Source organism: Sturnus vulgaris, chromosome Z, assembly GCF_052056855.1.
Source record: "Sturnus vulgaris isolate bStuVul1 chromosome Z, bStuVul1.hap1, whole genome shotgun sequence".
Taxonomy (NCBI): domain Eukaryota; kingdom Metazoa; phylum Chordata; class Aves; order Passeriformes; family Sturnidae; genus Sturnus; species Sturnus vulgaris.
Genome location: NC_142283.1, coordinates 31,120,290 through 31,148,156, shown reverse-complemented (window position 1 = coordinate 31,148,156; position 27,867 = coordinate 31,120,290). Strand labels below are relative to the sequence as shown.

The 27,867-nt window shown below is 39.5% G+C and overlaps 1 protein-coding gene and 1 long non-coding RNA gene across 8 annotated transcripts in view; one reads left to right on the top strand and one right to left on the bottom strand.

The window, feature by feature from the left end:
* Window positions 1-10,811, bottom strand: part of LOC148219773 (uncharacterized) — a 155,215-nt gene extending 144,404 nt beyond the window's left edge. For 4 of the 5 annotated variants that reach the window (XR_015799297.1, XR_015799295.1, XR_015799296.1 and 1 more), the window contains exon 1: window positions 10,522-10,811. This is a non-coding gene — a long non-coding RNA (uncharacterized LOC148219773). The remainder of the gene's footprint in view (window positions 1-10,521) is intronic. The other variant, XR_015799294.1, reaches the window with a different exon arrangement.
* Window positions 10,812-10,814: 3 nt separating this feature from the next.
* On the top strand, window positions 10,815-26,912 carry C9orf72 (C9orf72-SMCR8 complex subunit). Of its 3 annotated transcripts, none has more exons than XM_014892866.2 (11): window positions 10,815-10,869; window positions 12,388-12,873; window positions 15,720-15,779; window positions 16,696-16,791; window positions 17,412-17,476; window positions 18,279-18,351; window positions 21,224-21,340; window positions 23,521-23,756; window positions 24,245-24,302; window positions 24,782-24,891; window positions 24,972-26,912. In XM_014892866.2, the coding sequence occupies exons 2-11, from the start codon at window positions 12,430-12,432 to the stop codon at window positions 25,156-25,158; spliced, it is 1,446 nt and encodes a 481-aa protein (XP_014748352.1). In that variant the 5' UTR covers window positions 10,815-10,869; window positions 12,388-12,429; the 3' UTR covers window positions 25,159-26,912. The 3 variants fall into 3 exon arrangements, with proteins under 3 accessions (XP_014748352.1, XP_014748351.1, XP_088012262.1); XM_014892865.2 differs by lacking the exon at window positions 10,815-10,869 and adding an exon at window positions 10,997-11,372; XM_088156136.1 differs by lacking the exon at window positions 10,815-10,869 and having other exon boundaries at window positions 11,447-12,873.
* The last annotated feature ends 955 nt before the right edge of the window (window positions 26,913-27,867 follow it).

Sequence of the window (27,867 nt, the reverse complement as noted above, 5' to 3'; positions counted from 1 at the left end):
CTCACCAGAAGTGAACTGAGAAAGACTAAATTGGGGACTGACCAAAGTATTTGTTATATGTTTGTTTTGTTGTTATGAAGATTGGGAGAGGGAGGGAAGGAGTGATCTGAAAATCTTATTCTGAATTTTTTTTCTTTTCCTTTCTCTTTGTTTGTGTAGTTAATATATTTTCTTTTATACCCTCCCACGTTTTAGGCCTGCCTTGCTCTTTTACTCCTGGTTCTGTCTCACAACAGGAAAAATAAGTTTATTTAAATTGGCAACTCAAAACGGAGACAAAAAGTAAATCCTAAAGCCATTTCCCCCAGCCTTCCCTTCTTCACTTCACTTTTTCTCTACTTCCTGCTCACCAGCAGCAAAGGGAGATGGGGAATAGGGGCTGCAGTCAGTTCATGACATGTTGTCTCTGCCACCATTTCTCCCTCAGGAAGAGGTCTTCTCATATTGCTCCCCTGTTCCAGCACAGGGTTCCTCCCATGGGAGTGAAAACTGCATGAACTTCCCCGGTCTGAGACCCTCCCATAGGCTGCAGCTCTTCATGAACTGCTCTCTCACGGATGCCTTTTATGGGGTGCAGTCCCTCGGGAAGACTGCTCCAGCCTGGATCCCCCATGGGGTCACAAGGCCTGCCAGAAAACCTTTTCCAGTGTGGGCTCCTCCATCCACGGCGCCATAGGTCCTGCCAGGAGCCTGCTCCAGCATGGAGTCTCTATCAGGTCTTAGTCTTCTCTGGACATGCACCTGTTCCAGGCCTGGAGCTCCCCATGGGCTGCAGGTGGATCTCTGCTTCACCATGGACCTCCAAAAACTGTGGAGGCAGCTGCCTCACCGTGATCTTCATGATGGGCTACAGAGGATTCTTCTCACAGAAGCTGCCACCCCTGCAGCCCCTGTGGCATCAAATCCTTGCCCTGCAAACCCAAAACAAACTGTCCTAAAGAGCTGTCACTTGCCCAGCTCCCTTACATCATAGCAGTATCACTGCTTTGAACTCGGTAGTGACAGGCATATTATAGAATCGACTGTGAAATCGACTGTGAATTCCTGCTACAGGTTTTGATCTCAAATATTTCTTTTAGTAAGAGATGAGCTTATTCCTTGCCACTTTTGGTATGTTTCTTGATGGAACACAGTAAAATATATGAAAAGGTGCCTTTCACAAATTTTAGAATAGCATGTAGATTGTAGATTCAGTGCTGCAGTGTTTCAAGTTTCTTGTAAAGTGCATTATTATAACAGGACAACAAACACAGGACAATTCTCCTGTCCTGCAACAGTAGCTCTGATGACTGATAGATTCCTTGTATCTGCCTATGAAAAAGGAAACAACTTTCAAGATTTCTAAATTATTTTTTAAACAGAATTTGTAATCTTACATGTCAGTTTTGAATAAAGAATGGGAGACTTAATCGTTGCTTCCAATATTTGAGTTTACTTCCTCTGCCATTAATAAATCCTGAAGAAAAAATAAACCAGTAGTGGTGAAAATGCATTTTTGTTTTTACTTCATCAAATTCAATTCTTCTTTCAGTATTTTTAGGTTTTAATATTAAGAAAATAAAAATTACTCAATTTTCCCTCATTCGTTCTCTGGAAAGAGCTTATTCTTCAGCACCTGAGCTTTAGTTCCAATACCTCATATTTCTCTTACACATTTCTGTCACGGAGGCCAGGTACTTTGTCCTGCATTTTGGAAAGAAAGCAATTATTAACCTCATCAGTGAAGGCGTACAGATCTTACACTTTGCTTGAAGATTTAAGACATGTATGAGACAAATTCCTGTGGAGTTAAGTGTTGCAGAAAGCACAAATTCATGTCACTAAGTGCTCTTAGTGCCATATTTCTAGCCCACCAATTTTATTCTTCCCTGGATGCATTACTATTTTTAGCTATTAATCCAAGCTACTCTCTGAGGCAAAACGCCCTCTGGAAGTTTTATAATTCTACCAAGTGGAGAGAACAGAGACCCTGGTTTTGAGGTGTATTTCTATGTTTTTGAAGAGGAAGCAATACTAGATGTTCTTTGGTGCTTCTACCTAAGTATTTTCTTATATTTCTTGAATATAAATATTTCTTATATTTGATGTGGTACCTCACTGCTATAACCAGCCTTAAAAAAAAAATCAGAGCTTAGTCTGAAACTGTTGATTGTTTTTCAGCATCATCAAAAAATACAATTGCTTTCTGCAACAAGGCAATGACATAAGGCCACATCAGTCCCCTTTCAACAGCGCACATAGCAGAGTAGCTTTAAAATGCCTGACAAGAATTTATTAATCCAAGCAGAAAATTAACGGCATGATACCAGAAAAACAGACAAGAAAGTAAGCATAAGATTCTTCAGTTCAAGACTAGAAAAAACTGAAAGCAGACCATAGAATAATTAGTATTCTTTACATCTTTTAAATGTTGGTATTTTTAACTGTCATGGACAATACCTTAGATTGTTAACATCAACAGGCAGGAGATAACCACAGACATGAGGGGTGAATGTCTAAAACCGAGCTTCTGAATTCTCAAGCCCAGGTGTACTATTTTCTAGCTACAACCTGTATAGGCTTGTTGCAAAACATAGAAACACTCTGGATTAAACTGAAGTGACATGACTAAATCCCACCTTAAAGAAAAGCATGTGCCATACCATAAGGCTAACCCCTCAATTTAGAGGCAGATCACGTGTTTCTACTTATATTTAGATGAAGAAAAACAGGTTTATAAATAGGAAAAAGGGGAAATTCCTTGAAAATGCACCCAAAAAAGTGCTCAGAGGTGTTAGGGGATTTGGCCACTGACACTCAAGGTCAGTAATTGCAAGCACCAGAAAATCAACACTTTTTACCCAGCTCTCTAGGATCAGCAACAATCTTGCCAAAAGAAGAAAGTCAGGACTCGGTGAATGTTACATTGGGAATGAGTGTGCATGTGTAATTATTAAGGACGATAATAGTGCCACCATCACCAGTTTTAAAACCTCAGTATCCCAACACACACTGTTTTTTTCATCAACAATTAAAACATATATTTCAGGAATCACTTTTTTTTAGAATCACTTAGAAAGATTCTCTAATATTTGAACAAACCAAACAAGATAATCAAACCTGAAATATACAGACAGAGAAAATAAATACTGAAGTCAAGATGGAATGCCACACAAATGTCTGTTACCAAGCTTTGCTTGCAACTCTTCACAGCAGGATCAATTAAAATAGTTGCAGAAAAATTCCAAATCTTTTCTCCAGTGAAAATAATTTTACACATTATGAGGAAATGTTGAATTGTACCCATATTGTTGTTCTAAGATAAAGTTGTCATTGACAGCTGCAGTCAACATCCTGCACTGCCTCAAGGCAAGGTAGTCCTCTCCTACAAATCTAAAGGAAATTTTGCCACTGATCCCAGAGGAAGTAAAAGCAAATGCAGAGAATGGAGAAAGAGAAAAAAAAAATCTCCAACAGCGATATATTTCTTCAGCCCTCATTGATACTCAATGTTTGTACATTGTACATATTGTGCATATTGTGTCACCATTTGGTTTAACTGTATGAGACGAATGAGTATCTGGAATCATTTAAGTATCATGAAATCTTATTTGTATTTATAAAGTCACACCACACACTACTCAGAAGTCTTTAGATGTAGCTCAGAGGGCTTGCTAAGTGCATTTCATGTGATTACTAGCCAGTTCTGTGGGTGCTTGAAGAAACTTAGTCACTTTCAACTGTCTTAGAATCTATGCAGCCTGCAGACACTTCATCATGGTTACAAACTTGGCTTGCACTTCTCATCCTGAAAGACAGATTCTCTTTCCAGCTGACTATAATAAAGTGCTGAGCTGTATTTGGATTTTAACTTCTTTCCCATACGGAAAGGCTGTATCACTTGGCAACTACCATGATGCTAGGAAACCATCACATCTCTTCACTGCTCAGTTCAAGTGTGTGTAGAACTGGCTCCCTGGTCACATGCAGCTCTGGGAAATTCAAATGTAGTATTTGTGCTGGAGTTGCACACAGTGATGGCAGCACGGTGATAGGACAGAGTAGCTGGATGATCAAGTATGTGAGCAAGTGAGCCACCAGGTAATGCCAAAGGTGGCTGTTCTTCACTGCCTTGCTGTCTAGCTGAATATACAACTAAGAAATGCTGCCATTTTCTGCTTACAAATAACTGCCAGGCCTCTGCATATGGGGTAGGTCCCCCATGTTTTGTGGATCTAGGAAGACTTGGATACATACTTTCAGTCTGACTAGTGTGCTGTAGAAAAACAGCTGTAGTAATTTTGTTTTGAGGAGGAAGAAAGAAGTTTAGATATCTAAGAGTCCATATAAATGCTCTGAATGAAATCCTGCTGAAGAGTCTTCTGACAAACAGATGGAAAAAGCAGCAGAGGTAAGCATGCTGCTGTAAACAACACACTAATTTTGGGTACCATATTTTTGTTGGAACTAAAAATCAGATTCTTTGACACCTGTAAAGCTCTCAAAATTGGGGAGATTAAAATGAACTAGCAATAAGTCAATAAAGACAAATAGCTTGATAGACTATTTAAAACAACATTTACAGCTTCATGAACTTGTCATCACCCTTCAGCTGGTGCCATTTCAAGTGCAGAACACACCAGTATCACTGAGACTCTTCTAAAGTATTTCAACCAAAGCATTACATGATCAAAACACTATCAGAGCAACAAAAAACATTATCTAGCTGGTGGAACATTCTGAACAGGAAGTACTCGTTACAGTTTCTTTTGTTCTAGAAGTAGGAGCACTGAAATAAGTAGCAGAGATAGACAACCTGACTTAGCCATACAACATGGGTAGCAGTAAGGCCATCTTCAATCAGTTTTTTTAATACAGAATGTTCTGTCACACACCTGGAAAGGAGGAATGACTAGAACTGAAAGTATGCGTGGAAGCGTTTTCCATCTGGAAATCAAAGCAACGGTGTATTTTATCCAAAGTGTAAGACTGTTCTCGTTCTAAGGCTGTGTTTTTACTCTTATAATGCCTTCTGCATTGTAAGCTGAAATACATTGAAATATATGGCAAGTTATAAATATGCAATCAGACAGGACAGAATTTGGCCCTTCTGGATCCTCATCCTTTCAGCTACAAACCTATCTTTCTAAGGTTAATTCTGTTCTCTAATATCAAAGAGCTAGAGTGTGAGAATGAGTCCTGAGATGCCTGTGAGGGCCCTCTTCTTGTTCCAACAGCCAGATGACAAGAAAGGTTCAGATAGTGACATCACTGTAATGGTGAATGTGAATGGGACAACCAAAACTGTTTCAGGGGGTGTTTGTCCAAGACTGATAATGCTAAAGATAAAGAATCAGATGGATTAAATGGTAATCAGACAATTAAAAGAAACTTCGGTGGATAAAAAAATCCCCCTAAAAAGCAATATAAAAGCAGCAAAAAAATTTGCAGCAGTGGGAATGGCAGTTGTTGACGCCGGGCAGACAAAGTAGCCTCACTGCAGGGCATTGCTGGGCACTTTCACCCCCCTTCTGTAAAGGACACAGGGGAGGGAACCCCCATTGGCATGGGCCTATGGGACCTTGCAGGGGGCTTAGTGGTCTGGGCTGCAAGGCTGAAACAGGCGAAAGTGAAACAAACTGCACGCTGGGGTTCATTATTCCATGAGCGTGGTCATCCTGTGGAAAGCATGTATATACTATCAAAAGATTATGCCAGCTCTGCACATTGCTTTGATGTGTTGTGATACTAAGAATATATAGGCATAGCCAAGGTAACAACTCAAAAGCAAATGGCTTCTTATTGTAAAAAGACTGAAAAGGGGATGTGTAACAGTTAGCAATTTAATCAAATTGACTGACAAGAGAAAATTGCAATTATGGAGAATTCAGCAGAATCGCCGGCTTTTGGTGACAGTTGCGACCTTGGCTGACATCAAAGTAAATTTTAGCACTGGGTCTCAAACTGGGCTACACTAGGAGAAACCTACTGGCTACTTCCAAGTTTGGTACTGATCTTCAGCAACCCCTGAGGAAACCTGTCTGTCCTTCCCTGACCTCCACCTTACATGAAGTCTTACAGAACTTCAGACTTGCAGCAATTCCTTTTGGTGATACCAAGAAGACCTGGTAAAGCTGAACCAGAATAGCAGTGACATCAGAACCCTGCTGCTTTCCCTCAGCACAGATATTGACTTCAGAAACTTCCTACAATTTTCCCTGGAAAAATCTCTGAGTAGTAACCAAAGGTACTACCTTGGAAGACCTTTTACCTATGTTCAGCTTGTTACTGAGCTATCAACCAGCTTCTGCTGACTATCCAGCAAGTGTCTGACCCATTCCAAAGATCTCTGGCAGTAGTGAGGGACACGCCATTGAAAGCAGTGACCTCCTTTCAAGTGGAAATAACATTGGAAATAATGAAGTGGAAAATCAGTAATTTTGAGAGTGTGTATTTCAATATTCTATTGAAAGCAGAAAAAGACCTTCAAGTACAGAAATGCTGTGTCTCAAAAGTTTTTATGTTGGAGATTATGAAAATGCTATGAATCCATGAAAATAGCTGTGCAAGGTATTGCAAAAGATGTGACTTTTTATTCAAAACAGGAACAAACTGAAGTCTCTATTTTCAGTTTAAGTATGAAAACCTTTGGACTTCAAAATCAAAAGTATTTACTGGCTTTCCTGACTTCCCTTCTTCATAAAATAAAAGTATGAGTATATGGACAAACAGTAGAATAGAAAAGCGTCCATCGAACATCACACTTCCTGATATATCCTCTGCAGCCATACCTGATTATGAAAGATACGCATTTTTTTTAGCAGTCTGCTCAGTGATGGCAAGTACTTTGTCTGTTTTGGTATTCAGAATTCAAGAGGGCCTTTCATGGCAGCTGGAAGATCAATGAGAGTATTTTACACTCCCCTACTCTCAATGGCACATAAAGGCTAATGCGCTCATGTAGAAGATTTTAAAACATCTCCCAAATATGACTATCATAATAGACTAGTATTGGGCCATTTTTATAAGCTCCAGAGAAAAGCTTAAAATCTCTCAAAACCCCCTGCTGGTGGCAATCAGCGTATCCATGGCAAATGCAGAATAGATAGCAGGGGCTATCTACTGCCTTTAAAAACAGTGTGCTCCCACAGATCTTCATCAATACATGTCAGAGTCTTCCTAAAGAAGAGAAGAAAACCTCTAGAAACGAAGGAGGAAGTGGTTTATGTTGTGGCCCTAGTAAGCAGTGCTGCTATAGTTTCTCTGGCTTCTTCCTTTATAACACGTACTGAAGAAGTTTTCTGTTGTTTTCCCAGCATCTTTCAGACTTGAAAACTTCCCAAAATGCATATCTCCAATTTTAAAATATGGTCTTGGGTGATAACCAATTTTGTTTCATTGTTATAAGGTCAATAGGGTATAATGACATATTCTTGCTTCTATGCAACATTATTCCCAAGGTTAGGTTTGCCTGCCTACATACCCAAACAAAACAGAAATTGGCTTTTAGACAGGTAAGACTGATCTGCGTTAGAGCTAAGTTGTATCATCACACAAACAAGAGTATAGCAGAATGTCCTAGGGTGATGTTATGGTGCTTGTATCCCCAATCGTGTGTTCTGTTTGTGCTTGGTATTATGTTCTGTGCTTTCAGGACTGACTCTGAAAGTGAAGGTTTGTTTTCTCTTGTTATCAGCCGGCTCATTTCCCCCATGGTCTGTGTTTAGGAGAGGCTAGGCTTGCTTGCTTCACTTTGCTCTCGCTCCTACTTTTTGTTTTTGCTCTTGCTTTTGCTTATTAGTTAGTTTGGCTAGGCAGTCCGATTTTTTCCCTGGACTGTTTCTTTTCTCTCCCTTTCCTGGATACCATCTGAATCTGTCCCGGACAGGGACCTGGGAAACACCAAGAAACACCAGGAGTCTGCCTTTTGTGATCTGCAGCAGTCATCCCCAGCACCAGAGACCAATAACTGGGCGATCACTCGCCTGAGAGACTTTCTGAGTTTGTCATCCATTCAGAGCAGTGAAAGAGTTTTTATCATCTGGTGTTGCTCTTTTTTTTTTTTTTTTTTTTTTTTTTTTGTGCTGGGGAGTGTTTTGCTTGTTAAATAAACAGGTTTTTTTCCACTTCACTCTGAGGAAATTCTTCCCAAACCAGGTGGTGGGGGAGGAGTTGTGGGGGTTTGCTTTCTGGGGGCTCCTTCTGGAGGTTTTCCCCCAAATTTGCCCTAAACCAGGACACAGAAAAAGGAGAGAGGGAATACTCATCTGGAGTTGGGAGGAAGTCAGATCAGATGAGACCAGATGTTTTCAATAGGTTTGCGAATTTAGAATTTATAGAAGTCTGCTGTGTAACTGCATCTGAACAATGCCTTTATTTGAAAAATATACCCAGAACAGGAGCTTCGTTAATGAAAAACCTTTAGCTAAGATCTTACTGCTACAAGAAACTTGGTTTACACATGACCTTTTCTCTTATTTATCAAAAATATCATGACTATTTCCACTTTCCGGTCCACTTTTCTATATCTACTTCATGGATAATTGTATGCTTTCCTTGGCATAATTTATTATCTTATTGAGACAGCACTCTCTATCAGCAGTGTTAGAATCAAACAACACAGCTGGTTATATCCCAGGGGAGAATTCTCCTTTTCTTCAATTTTGTAATTTATTTAGCTTTTCTAACTGATGACACAGCAATACAGTGTGGACTCCACACTCCTATTATTTTTGCCAAGTCAAAACCACTCTAGTGGTTAGTATAGCCGATCCTGTATTGCTGTGATTTAAAAACAATCCTGGAATCAAGAAAACACTTGGAACTCACATGATCACTGATCCACCATAAGTTAAACAGCATCACCATTTTTTCCTATGTTTCTAATTGATGGTTGGCATATTTTAAGACACTGATTTTGGTTTTCAATCTTTTAAATTTCTGGCAGTTGAAGAGGAACTGTCAGTGTGATTTCAGCAGTCAAGAAGGAGTTAACTATCTTTACTGCTTATATCCATATCTGTTTCTCCAGCCTGTACAAAGCTGAACTGCTGCTGTGTAAAAGTTATTGACATCTGTTTGGAAGGTTCCCTGAGCTCCAACACAACTATTTGCTACAAGCTTTTTTGTCATATACATGCTTCCTCCCACCACCCATTTACACAGACCTTTTGCAGCAATGTTACCAGTTATGAAGGCTTGCAGATTAACATTTTTCTTCAGGGGATCAAATCACTCTTTTCATGTGTGTAAGAATCATAGCGGGGTGGCGGGGGGGAGGGAGTCTCCTTAAAATGAAATGCCTCAGCACTTCAAAGTTCTGTATCCCTAAATTCTATTTGAAAATTGTTAACTTCAGCAGAGTGGCTCTAGAATTTCAAGCTGCTTTCTGTAACTAATGGGTCCCTATACTGTCATGCCTGTGCATTTAGCGATCACACTGGAACAGGTCACCCAGAGATTGTGAATTCTCCCTCACCGGAGATATTCAGGAACCATCTGGACACAATCTTTCCTGTGCCATGTGCTTTGCCTGCTTGAGCAGGGAGGCTGAACCAGATGACCCACCGTGGTCTCTTCCAATATGACCCATTCTGTGATCAGCAAAGTACTAACATAATGACAGCAGTCTGGGACAGCACCACTCAGATACAAAAACCTGGTGAGGGGCAGCTAGAATCAATACCAGAAGTTCTGTGTAATCAATTTATATTCACAGGTCAAGCTCAAATTTGCATGGGGCCTAGTACTTGCTAAAAAGCCAGCGTCTCTAAGAACAAGTTAAAATTAGTAACAAGAGACCCAATGAACATGCAGTGGCAGTGCAAGCATGCTTCACTGGTTCTAACATGGATGTGAAAAAACCTTAAACCATCAACCAGAAGTACTGAGGAAAAACCCATCATTCACCTCTTATGAGAATGAATAGCTGGGGACAGGGGACACAAGCTTTGTTTTCTCAAAATCTGCCTCCATGTTGCTTATGTGTACATAAAGCGTAATCACTGATACCTGTACTACTACTGAGTGCCCCTGTTTCTTGAAATCTCAACCAACCCTTCCCATTTGCTCTTTTTACCTTGGACATTAATTTGGTGGCAATCTGCTCTGGCTGAAATAGAATTTTGTTACAGTGAAATTAGCTTTCTTCAACATCAGTTTTACAAAGTGATGCAAGCCTGCAATAAGTGCATGCACGATTTCACTGAAGCACGGCAGCTAGGTAATACCGTATTTCCCCGACCTTAACCCACCAGGCTGAGCAACTGAATTCCAGTATATTTTCTTTCTTTCCCTTTTTAACAATGTACTCCCTTATTCTAAAGCATGAAGTCATGATGATGATTCAGGCTGCCAGACTAAAAACACAAATAAAATTGTGATGTGTTGTCACTTGAGGTTAGTGCCCAAGTTTGTTTCCACCTTCTCTGTGTTGCATGCTCTCTAATTTCTGTGCAGGTGTGCAGCATTAGGTTTCATAGCCAGATGTATTCTTTGTCACGGGAAAAACAACTGCTTGCACTGCATCCTGCAGTCACTTACCTGATGTGTCCAGCAACCAACCCAATTCCGTCATTACCAACTTCCTCTTTTAGGCCTAAAAAACCCCTCCATAAATTGTGCCGGATGCTCCCGCCTTTTGGCTTCTCCCGCAAACAACACTGGGTTGGGCCTGTTTCCTTCCCCTGTGACCCGCCAGATTCGACCCACTCTCTCTACCAGGGATACACCAGTACGCCTGCCCACAGCGCAGCACAGCGCCGCGGCCCCGGGGCGGTGGCCCGGACACGGCTGCCCACAGCCCTGGCCGGGGGCGGTGCCGCGCGTGCGGAGCCGCGCTGTGCGGCAGGGGCGGGGCGGCGCAGGCGCGGAGCAGCGGCCGGAACCGAGGTGAGGCAGGCGGGCGCGGGCGGAGGCGCGGGCGCGGGCGCGGCGCCGGGCTGGGGTGGTGGGGCTGCGTTGGTGCTGCGTTGGTGCTGCGTTGGTGCTCGGGGCAGTGTTAGCGGCCCCTCCGCTTTGCGGGGGAAGGAGTGGGGCAAGGAGCGGGGCCATTCTGCAGCTGCCTCTCCGCCGCCTCCCGAGCGGCTCAGACCAGACCTGGACGGTGCGACACGGGCCTGATCCGTGCTGGGAACGCGGAGGTGCTGCCGCCGCCGAGGTGGCAGTAGCCGTGCGTTTGGAGACGCGGTGGTGAAACGACCCTGCGATCAGTCCGTGGGTTAGAGGAGTCAGTGAGCGTGGCTGGCGTCCTGTCTTCCCTGAAAATCGTAAAGTCACGGTGTCAGATGGTCAAGTCAGATGGCGTCGGCTTCCTTGGCTGGCGCTTGGGCGGGGTACCGGCTGCCTCCTGAGAAGGAGCCGGAGCGAAAGAGGTTTTACACTTCTGTTGTGAGGTAATAAGTAAAAAAGGAAGAAGAAGTTCAGATGCAGAGCTCTGACGAGTTAAAGCTGCGGTAGTGAGGTGTGTGTTCCTGCTCCATTGGTCCCATGTGGGATTCCCTGCTGCTGTCATGTGGAGTGCTGCAGGCAGAAAGGAGAGGAAAGTTGCCAACTGCTCATGAAAGGTTTTGCTCAATGAGTGGGTTCTAGCTGTTAGAGTTTTCTATCCTTGATTGAATTTGTTTGCAAACCTTTTTTATTTCATATCTTCCTGTGACTCTAGCATAACTTTTAGGGAAGATGGAACTTCCTGTTATGTTCTGTAGTGTCATCAGACTGGGGAAGCTGTAGAGTTGGTGGAAACTGTTAGGGAAAATGTTCAGGAACTGTGTCCACACAAGATAACAAGTTATCTGGCAATATATTCTATAAAGTGCTGAGCACCTGTCTTGTATCATAACACCCTGTGTGTAATACCCCCAAGCTGTATGTTGTGTAGGTTCAGCATACTTCTCTAGTGAGTGAAGGGCATTTGAGGTCTGACTAATGATTGTAAAGCATGCCACTTTGTTATGTGAAACATACATATGTATATATACAAACTTCCTTCCTGAAGGAAGTCTATGGTGAAACGTCGGGTGAAGAAGCAGGTTACCTCTTGGAAGTGTCATTTGGAAAGAAAAGAATTGTGAAAAGGCTTTGGTTGGGAGAGACCTTAAAGATGATGTAGTTCCAGCACCCCCTGCTCTGGGCAGGCGTGCCGTCTCACAAAATCAAGTTGCTTAATGCTCCATCCAGCCTGGCCTTGAGCATTTCCAGGGACTGGGTATCCACTACTCTGGGCAACTTGTTCTAGTGCATCGTCACAGAAACATCTAGTCCTAACATCTAATTTAAATATGTCCTGTCTTGATTTAAAACAAGTCCTATCCCTACCTACCCATGTAAAAAGAAGATTTTTGTGTGGTTGCTCACAATTGTGATGGCTGCTCTAACTTTTTCTTTCCTACAAAACTTTTTTTTTTTTAGGTAATGTAAGCATTTCAGTTAGACAAGAGAGAGAAAACAGGCATGTCAGCTCTTTGTCCACCACCGTCTCCTGCAGTTGCTAAGACAGAGATCTCTTTGAATGGCGAGTCGCCATTATTAGCTGCCACTTTTGCTTACTGGGACAATATTCTTGGCCCCCGAGTACGCCATATCTGGGCTCCAAAGACAGAACAGGTACTTCTCAGTGATGGTGAAATAACTTTTCTTGCTAACCACACTCTGAATGGAGAAATACTTCGCAATGCAGAAAGTGGTGCAATAGATGTGAAGTTCTTTGTTTTGGCTGAAAAAAGGGTAATCATTGTGTCATTAATCTTTGATGGCAACTGGAATGGAGACAGAAGCACATATGGACTATCAATTATACTTCCACAAAGTGAACTTGGTTTCTACCTGCCACTTCACAGAGTGTGTGTGGATAGATTAACACATATTATAAGGAAAGGAAGGATATGGATGCATAAGGTAAGTTTATTGTTCATTACTTAAAATAATTGTTAGATTGTCTTGTGCAGAAGCAAAAACTGAAATGCTGTGATATCTGTCATGTGGAGTACAGAGACACAAACTCAGAAAAGGCTGGTCTCTATAGAGTTTTGAAGATTAGAGATGATCAGATTATTGTATCAGGAAATTCAAGGCTGAGATTTTTAGTCATGGGATTATCCTGGTGATATTATATAGACTCTACAACACTGTTGTAGTTGAAAGAGGTTTCCTGTACAGTTTTTCATCTCTCTGAATTTCATATAAATTGTTGCTTTTAATTGTGTTAATCTGTGTATTTAAATTAGGTATAATTGTACATTTACTGTGTTTCAAATCATTGATTTCCTTGTTGAGGTCCAGAAAAGGGAACTGATGCAATTAGTCTTTTCATTGCTATTACAGGTTTATTTTTAAAGAAGAGGGTGTTAACAGACAGTTTGACAGGACTTAAACTGTGTAGAGCAGTACAAAAGTGCATCTGCTTTTGTCCAAATGTTTCTACTCCTGAAACTCAAAAAGGAAAACATGCTAAATTTTTCTTAAGCATTGGAACTCTGACCTTTGGGTAAATCATAGATACTCCCTTATTAAGTGAAATATTTTATGTATTTTCCTTGAAACTAAATAACAGTCTAATGGTAAAAATTAATTTTTTTGTCGTCTTCATGGAGTCCAAGCTGACTTAGGACAGTAGAGTGCACATCTGCTGAAATGTATGCACATTTGTCTGGTATCTTCTCTTCTGAGACCTGTAGTCAACATACAGAACATTACAGAAATAACAAGCTGATATTATTTTGTGGTGGTATTTCCTTTTTACTGTATTACCTGATGATGGCTGGTAGGCTTTTCATACTTTCTGGGGTTTCGTTTTCAGAGGAAGGATAGTACATAAAGTTCTTTCTCAATAGAGTGGAAATATTTAATTCCTTATCTAATCTTTTAAAACCCTGCTAGATATTAATGGTTTTGATGTACGTGAATGATGTCTCATGTTCCTGATTACATTGCTTTTTTCATTTAGTGTCCTCTGTACTGACTTCTAATGTGAGTGGTCAAATAAGAATTATCCATTTTTACATTACATTTTCTTAGTTTTTAGATATTGTTCCATACCAGTATGGTTTCACAGTAGAAGTAACCTGCAAGCAGCATTGAGAATGACAAAAAATTTTTTTTCTTTAAGCAGGTAGGTCAGTTGAATTAGCTGAGACAGTGATACATTCTGAATTCTGAAACAGACTTTTTTTTTTTGATGGAGAGCACAGATCCCTGCATATATCTGCAGATCTTCAGTCTTACTTAGAAAAGAGAAAACTTCTTGGAAAGCGTAGATTAAAAGTTATGCATGAGTTATAGAATAATCGTAACACTGATAATGAATTAAAATTGCTTCATTCTGTAGTTTGCATTTTGAAGCAGTTTAGCAGCTATGGTTACATACAGCAAATAAAAAAAATAACCAAGTCCTATCTGAATGGTGTTGTGTGTCTGTTCTGGACGTTTTAATAATTGTGAGTATTAGCTCTCAATAGTTCTTTGTACAGCCAGACAGTGTTTCCAGCTAGACTTGAGATGAGAAGAAGCCATCTGAACTTGAGGATTAGGAGAAACACGGAGCAGTGTTCTGACTGGGAAAGAAAGACAAGCAGCTCTGAGCAAGTCATCAATATGGGGTTATAAACCCTTTCTTCTCCAATTTATGCTCTGTATGTTTGTCTGATAATTTTGAACAAGTATATTTCTGAGAAGTGGCTTACACCATTTTCACCATTTTGTTCAGCCCTTCTTCAAGAAGACTGAGGTTTTTTAAATGATTGCCAAGAATGTCTTCCTTCTCTGACTGAAGAGTCAAGATGCCCTGAAGGAATCTCCTTGTTCTAGTATTGTTTTTCACTGATGTTTCTTTTAGATGGTTAGAAAACTTTTGCTGTTTAAGGGCAAACTACTCTAGCTTATTCCCGATTCATCTGCTCAAAAAAATTCCTTGCAAACTCTTTTCACACTTGAAGCTGATTAACTCTGAGTAGGTCAGTCACAGGAAACTGATGAGTAACCAATAAAAATGCAATAACCTGTCAGCATCTAGCAAAAGATATCATTAGTTCTCCCAGTGCCTGGTATTTTTTGTGACTTGTATTGATGCTCCAGTGATTAACGCCAAATTCCCTTAGTGAATAATAACTTTATTCTATTGTAAGTTCATTTTAAATGCAGTTTACTATTCAGCTGCTGATGAATCTGTTTTCAGAGCTTTGTTCAGCCTCTTGGTTGTGTTTTGTGTACTTTGAGGTTTCATGTCTCCTGTACTTGGTTATAAAACAATGTTTTGAAGACTTGTAAGTGCCTCAAGAGGTGGGGGTAAGAAAAGTCTTTTGTTTCCCACCCTCCCCAGTCAAATAATTGTTCTCGTTCTGAAGATCTTATTTTTCTCTTGTTGCGTCAGAAATTCTCAATCTATACTGTATCCATTTGAAAATAAAAATCCATACATAAAGTGAAATTTTTCACCATAATCTGATCATGTGGCATTTTCTTGATCTGTAATGAAGAAAATGTTTTGACATTGTCATCAAACCCTTCCTTTCCTGCCCAAACATGGGAGATGTGCAATGGAGGGCAGAGCAGGGAGTGTGTGTCTATGTTGCGTGACATCACTTTCTCCTAACGTCAACTTTGTAAAAGAAAAAATACTTGAACATCAAAACTTGAATGTAAGAAGCGTGACTCTGCAGGGAAGAAACTGTACTGAGTGACTGTTGTATATATACATACATGAACAGATGCCAGAGCGTTTATATTTAACTGCTTCTCTTGCTCAGGAGAGGCAAGAACATTTCCAGAAGATTGTCTTGGAAGGCACAGAAAGAATGGAGGATCAGGTAAGGACCGTCTGGTGGATGCATATGGCACGCAATTGCAAAACCATTTGACTGCATCAGATTACTGTAGAAGTTGGTGTTGCTTCTTATTTTTGGGATCCAGGAGAATACATTGGACTGGCTAATAATGTGACGTGCATGGTAGGCAAAGTTTCTGAAGAGAGGGTGATGGAAGCTGTGATCAAGTTGAAGGAAAATACATTTCATCACTTTAGGGATAAAGTTGAAATCTATGAAGAATATTACTTTTCAGAAAAGGAAATTCATTAACTTGAACTTGAAGTTCTCTAAAGTTTGCAGCTTCCATAGAGTCATGCCAGCCTCCTGTCAAGGTTTTTTTTTCCATTAGGTTAGGTCACCTTTTAGAATTACAGAGATACAGCATCTGTCAGTTGAAATGTGCTTGGAGACTTAATGGATGAGACTGTGAAAATAATTTGATTTTTTGAAAATATAAATGTGAGATTGTGGCTTCATTTTCTTGTGGTAGGTAAGTCAGGAAAGTATTTTTGTATGTTAATAAGTAATATACCTGATTTTGGTTTCCGGTCATTGTTAAAACATCAGACTTGAACATAAAATGCTTAACATTGCTTAACATATGATTGCACGTAACATAGTATGATCCTCACGTTGAATACTTGTGGTCTAGGCCAATCAAAACTGATGCTGAAAATTAGCATAAGACCCAGAAGTACCTTTTAGGCATTATGTTGAGAAGCTAAATATATGTTTGCAGTTTATAACTATTGATGAGCAAAGCCAAAGATGTCTATGCATCAATTTCTGCTCATTCTACCCTTCCAAGCAATGGAAAGTTAGGATGTTTTGTATGTAATACTGCATCTTCATGTTAGTAGTAATTTCTGATACTGCCCAATGTGCTTTTACTTCAACCATCTTATTTGTTGTGCAGGGTCAGAGCATCATTCCAATGCTGACAGGAGAAGTCATTCCTGTAATGGAACTCCTTTCATCTATGAAATCACACAGTGTTCCAGAACAAATAGATGTAAGCTCTTGTTTTATTTGTATTCTAAATTTTTTAAAAGTGATTTTCTCCCTCTGGATGAAACATAGCTTTGGGCCTTTACTTTGGTACTCACTTTGCCAGAGAAAATGCCCATTTTCTTAAATTATTGCATACTTCTATTGCTTCACATCAAGTTCTCCTAAGTGGTGTAAGGAATGGCAGTATTTTTTGATAGTCATCACATAGCAAAATTGGCTGCATAGGGTGATGTCATTGTGCGAGTGGAAAGGCAGTTTGATGCAAATCAGAATGAATGGGCAGATTAATGGATTTGGTGTTGATACCTGTTTCAGCATGTTACAGTGTTCTCATGGAAGAAGTAGAAGTAATATGACATGCACTAATCTAAAGTATTCTGACATTTTTTACAGAAAAAAAACACTAGGAGGAACCTGACTTGTGACTGGTGAAGGCTTAATAATAAAGTGACTTTCTCATTTTCAAAATGTTTTGTCTGAAGTCAGGTCTTTTTAAGATTATGCTTTTTGGGGAAGCCTTGCAACTTAACTTAGTTTCCAATGTATCAAAGCGAAAACCAGTTAATTGGAAGGTGATCAGATTCTTGTCTAACTTTTTGTTTATATTTACTTGCATTTCAGATAAGTGACACAGTGCTAAATGATGATGACATTGGGGATAGTTGCCATGAAGGCTTTCTCCTCAAGTATGAAATTAAATTTTGATTTATGCTGTAGTAAAATGATTTAAGGTTGTTTGTACATCTAAATGTAACTATCTGCATGTGCATGTGAACATGGATTGGAATGTTTTATAGAGGGGGAACAATAACATGTATTTGGTTGTTTGAGATTTTTGTCAATAAAATATTATAAAGTTTCTGTCATTTTAGAAGAATGGTTTTGGGCTAATACACCTCTGTAGACACTGCTGTCAGAGGATCATTTGTTTGATAATAGAATTCCTATCAAAGGCATGTTTTTCTTTGATACCTACATTTAATTTTAGAAGACTCTTAAGTCAAAGTCTTGCATTTTTTGAAATAGCAAAAAAACTGGGCCGTGCATAAACTCTAAATAAGAGTCATTAATGGTGAGGCATGTAGCATGCTTATTGTTAATTTGTGTATTTCTCTTTTTCCCCAGTTTTTAATTTTTAAGTGGAAGTAGTTGAACTTGAGAGCAACTTGGTCTCTTCCTGTGGGACAGTGTATTTCATAGGTTTTAATTGATGTTCTGTACCTTTCACTGTATCTCCTGCATAACTGCATTCATATATGTAGTGCTTGGTGACATCTATTTATAGACCCTCACATGTGCTTCCAACTGAAGGGACTGTTGATCTTTTGGATTTCAGCAGTAAGTTACGCTGCTGTTTAAAGTCATATGGTTATGGGCCTGTAGGTTGTATTTACACTTGAAGCACTTTATTCTTCTTGAGAAGGTGATAATTGTTTCATTTGAAAAATCTGATTAAATGTATTAACCTATGTCTGTTTTTACTTGCAGTGCAATTAGTTCACACCTGCAGACCTGTGGTTGTTCTGTAGTCATAGGAAGCAGTGCAGAAAAAGTTAATAAGGTAACATGCTTTCTAATAAACTGAACTTAAATGCTGATTATTAGGAATGTAACCTGGAACAAAGTTAATCTATAAACATATTTGAGGCTGAAGAAGGAAGGAGTACTGTTGTCTGGCACTCTTCAGCTGACTGGTCTAGCAGAAGATAATTTTGCCAGAAAATTACCTTTCAGTTGCATTCTGACAACTATAAGAAAAACAGTGTATTTAACTGATGCAGTTCATAAATGAGTAGTAAATGACTGAGCTTTTAAAATTAGGTTTTTTAGCTAAAATACACAAATCGAAGAGATCTGACTGGCTTGCTTATTTCAACTATGTCATAGAATCACAGAATGATCAAAGTTGGAAGAGACCTTTAAGGTTATCCTGTCCAACCATCCACCTTGGCACTGCCACTGTAACCCCTAAACCACTCGACCACAACACTCAGCACTAGATCCAGATGCCTCTTAAACACCTTCAGTTATGGGGACTCCTCCACCTCCCTGGGTAACCTTTTCCAGTGCCTGACAGCTAACAGTGAAAATTTTTTTAAATCATATTTAATATGACTTTCCCCTATCTCATTTTAAGACCATTTCCTCTTGTCCTGTCACTGCAGGCATGGCAGAAAAGACTGGTTCTCACCTCACTGCACCCTCATTTCAGGGAGTTGTAGACAGTGATGAGATCACCTGAGCCGCCTCTTCCAAGATATGTTTTCTAGTCCTTTCATGACTCTTGTTGCCCTTCTCTGGACACACCCCAGCACTTTATTGTCCTTTCTGAAGCAAGATGCCCAGAAAATAAAGACAAGATTTGAGCTGCGGCCTCATGAGAACCAAGTACAGGTTCTCTGCCGTGATCACTGCCGTGGTCCTGTTGACCACAGTATTGCCAGAATTTGCCTTCTTGGCTACCTGGGCCTATTGCTGATTCATTTAAAAGGTGGCTGTCAACCAGCACTTCCAGATCCCTTTCACCTGAACAGCTCTCGAGCCATTCTGCCCCCAGCCTGTAGTGCTGCATGGGGTTGTTGTAACCCAAGGGCAGAACCCAGAATTGGCATTTTTGCACATCATGTAGTTTGTCCTTGGCCCACTGATCAAGTCTGTCCAGGTCGCTCTGTAGAGCCTTCCTGCTCTTGAGCAGATCAGCACTTGTGGCCAACTTGGTTCATCTGCAAGCTAACTAAGGGTCCTCTCAATCCCCACATCCAGATCATCAGTAAAGATGTTGAACAGGACCAAGCCCAGAACTGAGCCCTGGGGAGCACTGGTAGAGGTGAGTATACAGACAATACCTATGTCATTGAGTATTGTCTGTATGCTCTTAAACAGTTAATGTCTCCATAATTTCTCCTGCGCTGCGCAGTAACATACTTCTATGTCAGCTGCTTGTGTTTTGTGGAATCTGTATCTATTTCTTCAATGCGAAATTTAAAAATGATGAGCAGTGGGTCTGCTGAATGTATTAGATACTGCTTGTAGACTACACATACTATATATTATAGATCTTACAGCATGGAGGTCTTCTTGCCTTAGTGAAATATAAGCTTTTTTTTTAAAGGTACCTTTAGTAAATCTATGTTTTTCAATAAACAGTTCATTATGCTTTATAAAAGTAGAGACAGAGGAAACGCATTGTTTCATGTGAATTACCAGCAGTTATAGGGGTTCTCTGATTAAATCAACAGTAAATGTGGATTCCTACAAGCAACAGGCAGACCAGAGAAAAGAAAATTCTCAGATCTTAGCTGAAATCGCTGCTAACCACAGTTAATATGTGTTGTTTCAGAGATATAAGATTTACACACAATTAAGTTATTGGACATGTTGTTCAAGAGAAATGTTATACATGTACGCATATATGCTATATATAATACAAGATGAAATGTTGGAAGCTTAAATAGTTATAAAAAACTTATAGGTCATTAAATAGTTAATAAAAAGAACTTAATGTCTAAGTTATTATATGTATGTAAAATAATATGTCTATAACATAGTATAGGAAAAAAGCAGTGTAAAAGAATGTGAGCCTCAAGATCTATCTAGGGTAAATTTCATAAATTAATTCTGCACATGTTCTTATCAGCAGCATGTTCCTTGTGTCATGGTACAACTCTTCTGAAGTAACTGCTTTCTTAATAGCATATTTCAGCTTGTCTCAAAGTGAAAAAACACTTCTGGCATATTGTGACAAAAAGCGTCAGTCAGAAATTACGTTGTCATTGTTTTAGGTACTGCAGAAACATGGTGTGCAAGGACAGAGCCTTTTCAAATACCTTACAGACACAGATAGGACACCACAGGTTAAGACTGAAAGATGAGCAGAATGGAATATATGTTGTATTTGGAGTGATTATTGGTAGTTACTTCAGCCCAGAAGTTTGAAGATGGGTGATGAACTACCTGTGTTCATTATAGTAGAGAGTTTAAGGAGATTACTGAGGAAATAAGCATGGATGCTTATTTACAAAATTGACTGTGCCTGATTTGAGACAGTAACTGCTATTTCAATATGGAATGAATAAAATAAGAGGCCTAAAAGGCTAGAAATAATCACAGTAACTCACGTTTCTCGCAAGAAAGATGGAGAAGACAAAGGGGATTTGTTCTATATAATTGGTAAAAAACCAAACTTGGTTGCAAAAATATGTTGGATTTTTTCATCATTTGACAAGAAGCTGGAGTAGTATGGCTTACAGCACCAGTAATTAAAAAAAATAACTAAAAGTAAGCATGTCACTGTTCTGTGACATTGTATAAAGTTTTGACTTTTCTAATAAGCATGGTGAACTCTTTTGTTCATAATTTGAAATGCCTAATACAGTCTAGTCAGACTTACTTCCATATATTTTCAGTTTTTCAAAACTGTTCTTTTAATGCAGATTGTGAGGACATTGTGCCTGTTTCTCACACCATCTGAGCGGAAGTGTTCCAGACTGTGTAGAAGTGAATCCCCTTTCAAATATGAGTCAGGACTTTTTGTTCAAGGCTTACTCAAGGTAAGTATCCTTAGGAAAGCTCTGTTCTTCTGTAGTTTAAGAACATTCTTCAGTATATGTTTTTGCATATGATAGAAACACATGTACACACATTCACATTAAAAAAAAAAAGTCATCTTTCTTTTCTGGCACTGAAACTTTCCTTGTAATTATCTTCATGGTAAAATTCCAAGCCAGTCTTTTCTGTGACACATCTTTTTCTTGAGGGTTGTTCAGGATTGTTCCTGTACTTTGAGATACAATAATAATACACTTTTGTCTGCTTGGGGCTAGAATTCCAAAAGGCATTAAAGTTTTTGTGTTTTAACAAAACCAAGAAAGTCACATCAGGCCTGGAGTTTCCAAGTATTTTAAACAGTCTGTAGCAATGGGTGAAGATGAATAGAAAAATAATGCCTCGTGAACTTACCAGATGGCTAGAATACTGTAATGCTGATGGGCTCACAAACCAGGTGATGCAATGCACTAATACACGGGTCACCTCAGTACCTGTCTTCACTTCTTGTTGAGGAAATGATCCAGTATTGAGGGTTTATTACTACAATACAACCATCAGTTGCCCCAAACAAAATACACTTAAACAAATGTTATAAATGTTAGGTGTAAAATGTAGGTTATAAAATTGTCTTGGTTTAATTTGAATTTCCTGGCCAACGCACCAATAATGTTATAGTTTTGATTTGCCAATTTAAATATACTCGTTTTCTGTTGTGAGACAGAACCAGGAGCAAAAGCAAGGCAGGCTTAAAACTTAAAAGGGTATAAAAAGAAATTTATTAACTACACGAAGAAAAAGAAAACAATAAGTTCAGAATAAGATCTTCAGCCCACTCCGTCCTCCCTCTCTCAACCTTCTTAACAACAAAACAGACATACAAAAACTACTTCAGTTAGTTCCCGACTTAAATAGTCCTTTTCAATTCACTTTGGAGAGAGAAGTTTCCTCTTGTCAGGCCATGGGGACTTCTCCACAAGGAGGGAAAAGAACAGTTCTCTCATGGGTTCACTTTCACGATTCGCATCCGCCCGAGAAAAACTTGCAAAATCATGAAGCTTCTTCCATTTTCACAGCTTTCCCAAAGCTGTGCTTATGGGCCATGTTAAACTCGTGGGATATTTCCTTTTAAGAATGAACTGTTCCAAAACAAAAATTCTCTTCGTCTTTTTTTCTCTCTGTTCATGCTTCATCTCCAGAAAAAGAGATCCCCTTTTCTCCTTGAGGCAGAGGATTCGTAACACGGGTGCTTTTGGTCAATAATTTATCAAATGGAACACTCCAACCCCCCATGTCTTTCTCCATGGTTTATAGCAATATTCAGTGCAGTACAGTCCACCGTACAGCTCACAAAAGGATTTTCAGCCGTCTTCACAGCATTCATCATCCTTCCACCTAAAGAAACTTACCTCTTGCTTCACTGACTTTGGATTATCTCCTTTTTTCTGTCTCATTCAAAGGAAGGTCGGAAGTCTGCAAGTCTTATCCAAGCACTAAAGGGTTACAGTTCTGCACAGAAGTCACAGGGGCTGGGCCAGGCCCGTGCAGGGTGAGGGGCAGCTGAGGTGTCAGTCAGACTTTCTGGGGCTCAGCTGCAGCCCCACACTGCTCATGGTCACCCCTGCTTCCCAGACAGGGCCCGTCTGCCTCCCCCCGGCCATGCAGGGGCTGGGTGGGCTCGGCCCCTCCGAAGCTGCTCTGAGCCAGCAGCAGGAGCGGGGGCCCCCAGAGCCACGGGCCCACGGAGGAGGAAACAGGACTAAGGTTTTATCAACGAGCCTTTCCTCCCCCCGGCCATCGGGTCTCCTGATTTGCAGACAGGGCCCAAGTGGCTTCGCAACCCCCCCCCCCCACCCCACATGGGAGGGAGCTCGGGTCGATGTTACCTGCTCAGCCACCGGAAATAAAAGAGAGCTTTTTCCCGGGTTACCTCCTTCAAAATGTGTTTTCACGGAGTGAACTGACTTTCTCCATTTGGTTCCTCTGGCTGTCAGTAACCAAACCAGCCTTCAATTAGTCCCATCAACTCACAGAGGAGGTTCTCATAGAGAAAACCTCTCTGACTCTGCCCTCCCCCAGGTACAACCAGCACAAAAATGTAGGCAGGTTGTTTTAATGTTGTTTTGTCCTAGTACAGCTTTGTGTTTTTAACAAAAATAGGTTGGTTTTTTTTCCACTAAAACAGGATGCAACCGGAAGCTTTGTGTTGCCCTTCCGTCAAGTAATGTATGCCCCATACCCTACTACACATATAGATGTGGATGTCAATACAGTGAAGCAGATGCCCCCTTGTCATGAACACATCTATAACCAACGACGATACATGAGATCTGAGCTGACAGCATTTTGGAGAGCTAATTCAGATGAAGAAATGTCCCAAGATCATATTATCCACACAGATGAAAGTTTCACACCTGATTTGTATGTATTCTTCTCACATAATTACTTGCTTTGGGATAAGAGTGTAAAGTACAGAGCCTACTTGTAAATAAAATACATACTTCTTAAAAACAAAAAAACTTCTTCTGTTCTCACAGTTACACTTATTTTTGGCAGCATTTGCCAGGACCTTCAGTAGTTTGATTACATCAAATATTATTGAAATTAATTTTCAGCAATAATTCTGACTATGTCATGTTAATTTTATTGCCTCTTTTAATTAGGGGTGTAATAGAGCTAAGTGTATTTCACAGAGTCTAGTGGCTTTCCTAGATTTAGTTCATTTCATCTGAGTGCTTTAAAATTCTGTGTTATCTTTAAAAATACCAGAATTATAATTCACTACAATTTTAAATTCGCCTTTAATTTCAACCAACCTATCAACAGTAATGCTACTGCTGTGCTCAGCTCCTAGGTTAATTTCCCTTACTGGCATTAACTCACGCATTTGTTTGTTTTCTTTTCTATAGAAATGTTTTTCAAGATATTGTGCATAGAGATACATTAGTAAAAGCCTTCCTGGATCAGGTAATTTTTGTTTTTTTCAGAAAAAAAAGAAACACAATTCAGTACTTTGACCCCTAGTAGCAGATAATTTAATACAAATACATCAGTTAATGGTTTGGTAGCTCTTCTTCATACTACTGCTATGATTCTTCTCTACATAAGTGGAAAGAAAAATATTGATATAAAACTGAAGCTCCTGCTTAAGTGTGAAGAGCAAGGGACATTTTCTATTGGTGTGCAACAGTGCCTACAGTTACAATATTGAAAAAACTGCCTGACTGGGAGTAATTTCCTATAATTATCCAAACAGAATTGTAATACAGCTTCATTTCTTGTATCTGAGCAGATAGAAAACAGAAAGCTATGTATAAATCTGCTGTTACTTGCCTGCTTTGCTATAATTAAGGGTATGTTACATCTATATATGTTTCTCTATTTTCCAGATTCCTGAAATGTTTCTTGAATTTCCATGTCTACCTAATATTCTTAATTTTTAACAGATCTTTCATCTGAAGCCTGGCTTGTCTCTAAGGAATACTTTCCTTGCACAATTTCTGCTAGTCCTTCACAGGAAAGCCTTAACTTTAATAAAGTACATAGAGGATGACACGTAAGTTAACAGATAATGGAAAACGGATTTAGAAAGACTTCTTCTGTTCTTTTTTTAAACACGTTTTTATTTCCTTGCAGGCAAAAAGGCAAAAAGCCTTTTAAGTCTCTTCGTAGCTTAAAGACAGATCTTGACTTGACAGCAGAGGGCGATCTTAACATAATAATGGCTTTGGCGGAGAAGATTAAACCCGGTCTACACTCCTTTATCTTTGGGAGGCCGTTCTACACTAGTGTACAAGAACGTGACATGCTCATGACGTTTTGAAGTCTTCCTTGCATCTGATATTGCAGTCCTGTAGAGCACATAATCTGTCGGTGTGACCATCACACTGGTGACAAGCATTGAGGACTGAGGGTGAAGCATGAAGAACACAGTAACATTGAGGTCTGTCTCCAAGCAGTAGGGGTGTTGTTAGAGGGAATTTCAGCTTAGCTAGATAAGCATGATTTTAATTAATTGATATCTTCTGTGTGTTTTTTAACTGTAAATGTTACCAGAGGTTCCTTGGTCATATTGGCTCAGTGGATAAATGTGAATATATTTTGGTGTATGATAAAAGGAAGCATTTTAATTTTTATTGCCCAGAGACTTCTTTCAGGTGTGTGTCAGATTTTTCCTGTTCTGCTGTGTCAGTATTTTCAGTGTTTCCATAGAAAATAGTACATATTCCTTTCTAACTGTGGAGGTTGCAGAAAAGGCGGCTTCCAAGGGTTTCAGAGTTTTTAAAACTGTTGTTATTATGTCTGTGGTGCAAATCTTAAATACGACTTTTACTTATCTGCCTCTTTTAAAACTACTGTCTCCTTCCTTTAGAGCATTTAAACATATTTGGAATTTTTAATATACTACAAAGTGCTATTTCTGGGTGCAGACCGTTGATTATTTGCAGCTTAAATAGCAGTACATTGCACATGGGAATTAGGTCATTATTCAAGCAGCTTTGTGCATGTAGGTGCCAAGCAGGATACTCTTGTCATATATTTCTGGCCTATTCTTTATGGAGTGGTCAGTGATCAGCTAATTTAGGTCTTTCAAAACATAAAACAGAAGACTTGTGTCATTCCACAGCAGTTGTCAGTCTTTCTGTGTGTAAACTACCACTGGTATTTGCGCTATCAGTGATGTGAAAGAAAGTGAAAGAACTGCATAGATTGGAGAAGCCATGGTCACTTTATTGCTTACCTTGTTTATAACTCTCCTTTGTAAATAGGTTTCTGTTTTTCAAGATAGCTTTTTAGTATTATTTTCATACAGTTTGACAGAAAAGTTAGAAGTTAGATTGAAAACTTGTCCTGAAATGTCTAATACTCAGGTTTTAAAAGAAATACTATCCTTTATTTAGATGCTCAAAATTCCCTTACGTTTCTTGAAAGACAAAGATTCTCAGTCAAATGTTCTGAGACTCTAAAAGATGTGAAATCTGCACACCATTTTTGTGAGTTTGCATCATCAGTGTTACCTGGTTGCAAAAGAACTGACATTTTGTGCAGCCATCTTTTTGCTGTACATGTTTATAGAACTCTTGCAGTAAGCTTGGTGATTCGTCAAAGGAACTTGTCAGAATTACGTAAGTTACTTGTACTGCAATTCTGTTTGTCATTCTGCCACTACTGTTCCTTTCTGCGTTTTCAATCAAGACATTAGAGCTTAAGTGAATGTATTTAAGTTGTTACTCTCATGTCTAAATAGTGAAAGAAATGTAATAAACACTGCCAAAACTTGTAATGTGGAAGATGTGTCAAAATATAAGACCTTTAAATCTGCTGCTGAAATTAATCTTTTCAGCTTGATAAGCATTGGAAACTCAACACTGACACTACTAACAGTGAAGCTTTTGTCTACTGAAGATTCTGTTACTTTTTGAAGTTACTAAAACTGGAAATTCATTTTCTACTTTTGTTGCACAGCTGTCACAAGTGCAGAATGTATAGTGAAGTACATTGTTAAATGTATCTGCATGTTGTGTTGTAAATCTAGCTCAGCAAACAACATAATAAAATTCATGCACAATATTTGGACTTCAGTTGTTGCTGATTTTTTTCACAGAATTTCTTCTCTATATCTAAAAGCATTTTTATCTTTTATGCTTTGAAATAAAGAAGAAACTTTGCTTCCTTCTTGTTAAGTTATGTTTGGATGCTGCTGTCACTGATGAAAGTCACATATTCAGTTCCTTCATTTCTGTTAAGGACTTAGTCATTTCAGGCTGAAACTGGTGGGACTTGCTATGCCTTTGATGTACTCAATTACGAATTTTAAAAATCTTTAATTCCATAGGTAAGGGATTAGGAATGTTTTACCTAGCAATCAGTGAATACCTTTCTTCAGGACTTCATTTCTTTATATTTAAAAGAAAATGGCAAATTTATTTCTTTCAACTAAATTTGAAAAGGATGTAGTGTTTTTAAGCATTTTTAGTAGCACATTTTTCCTGGTCTTTGCACACCTGAAAAGGTAGCACAGAAAGATATCCACTGGAATGTCTTACTTGTTAGGACAAGAGGATATTGTTAGGATATTAGAGGATATTGTTAGAGGATATTCCCGATCTATATACCAGTATGTTGTAATGTCAGTTTTATTCTAGAGCAGGATAGGCATTTGGGTGATGTACTTACTCTAAGACAGCAGTTTGTTGCACCAATACAAAATGCCAGGACTTCTGCACACCGTTCTGTACTGGCAAAAGATATTAGAAGGCTTTCTCTTCCTGTTCTCAGACATGTGAGCACAAAGGAATGTGATTCAGAACATGAGGACAAACAGGCATGGTGCTCGCCTCTGTTGCCTAATCGGGGCCTACAAAGCAAGTACTTTGTCCTCTTCAGCAGGGAGGAGGCCCAAACTGTACTCATTAGTATGCAGAGTAGGCTTTTGCACAAGAGTAGAACGTGCTTGTCTGGTTTACCTGTGTCCTGACATAGAGCTCCTGTTACACTTCCTACTTGGGCAAAACACTATGGAAGCTCCAGG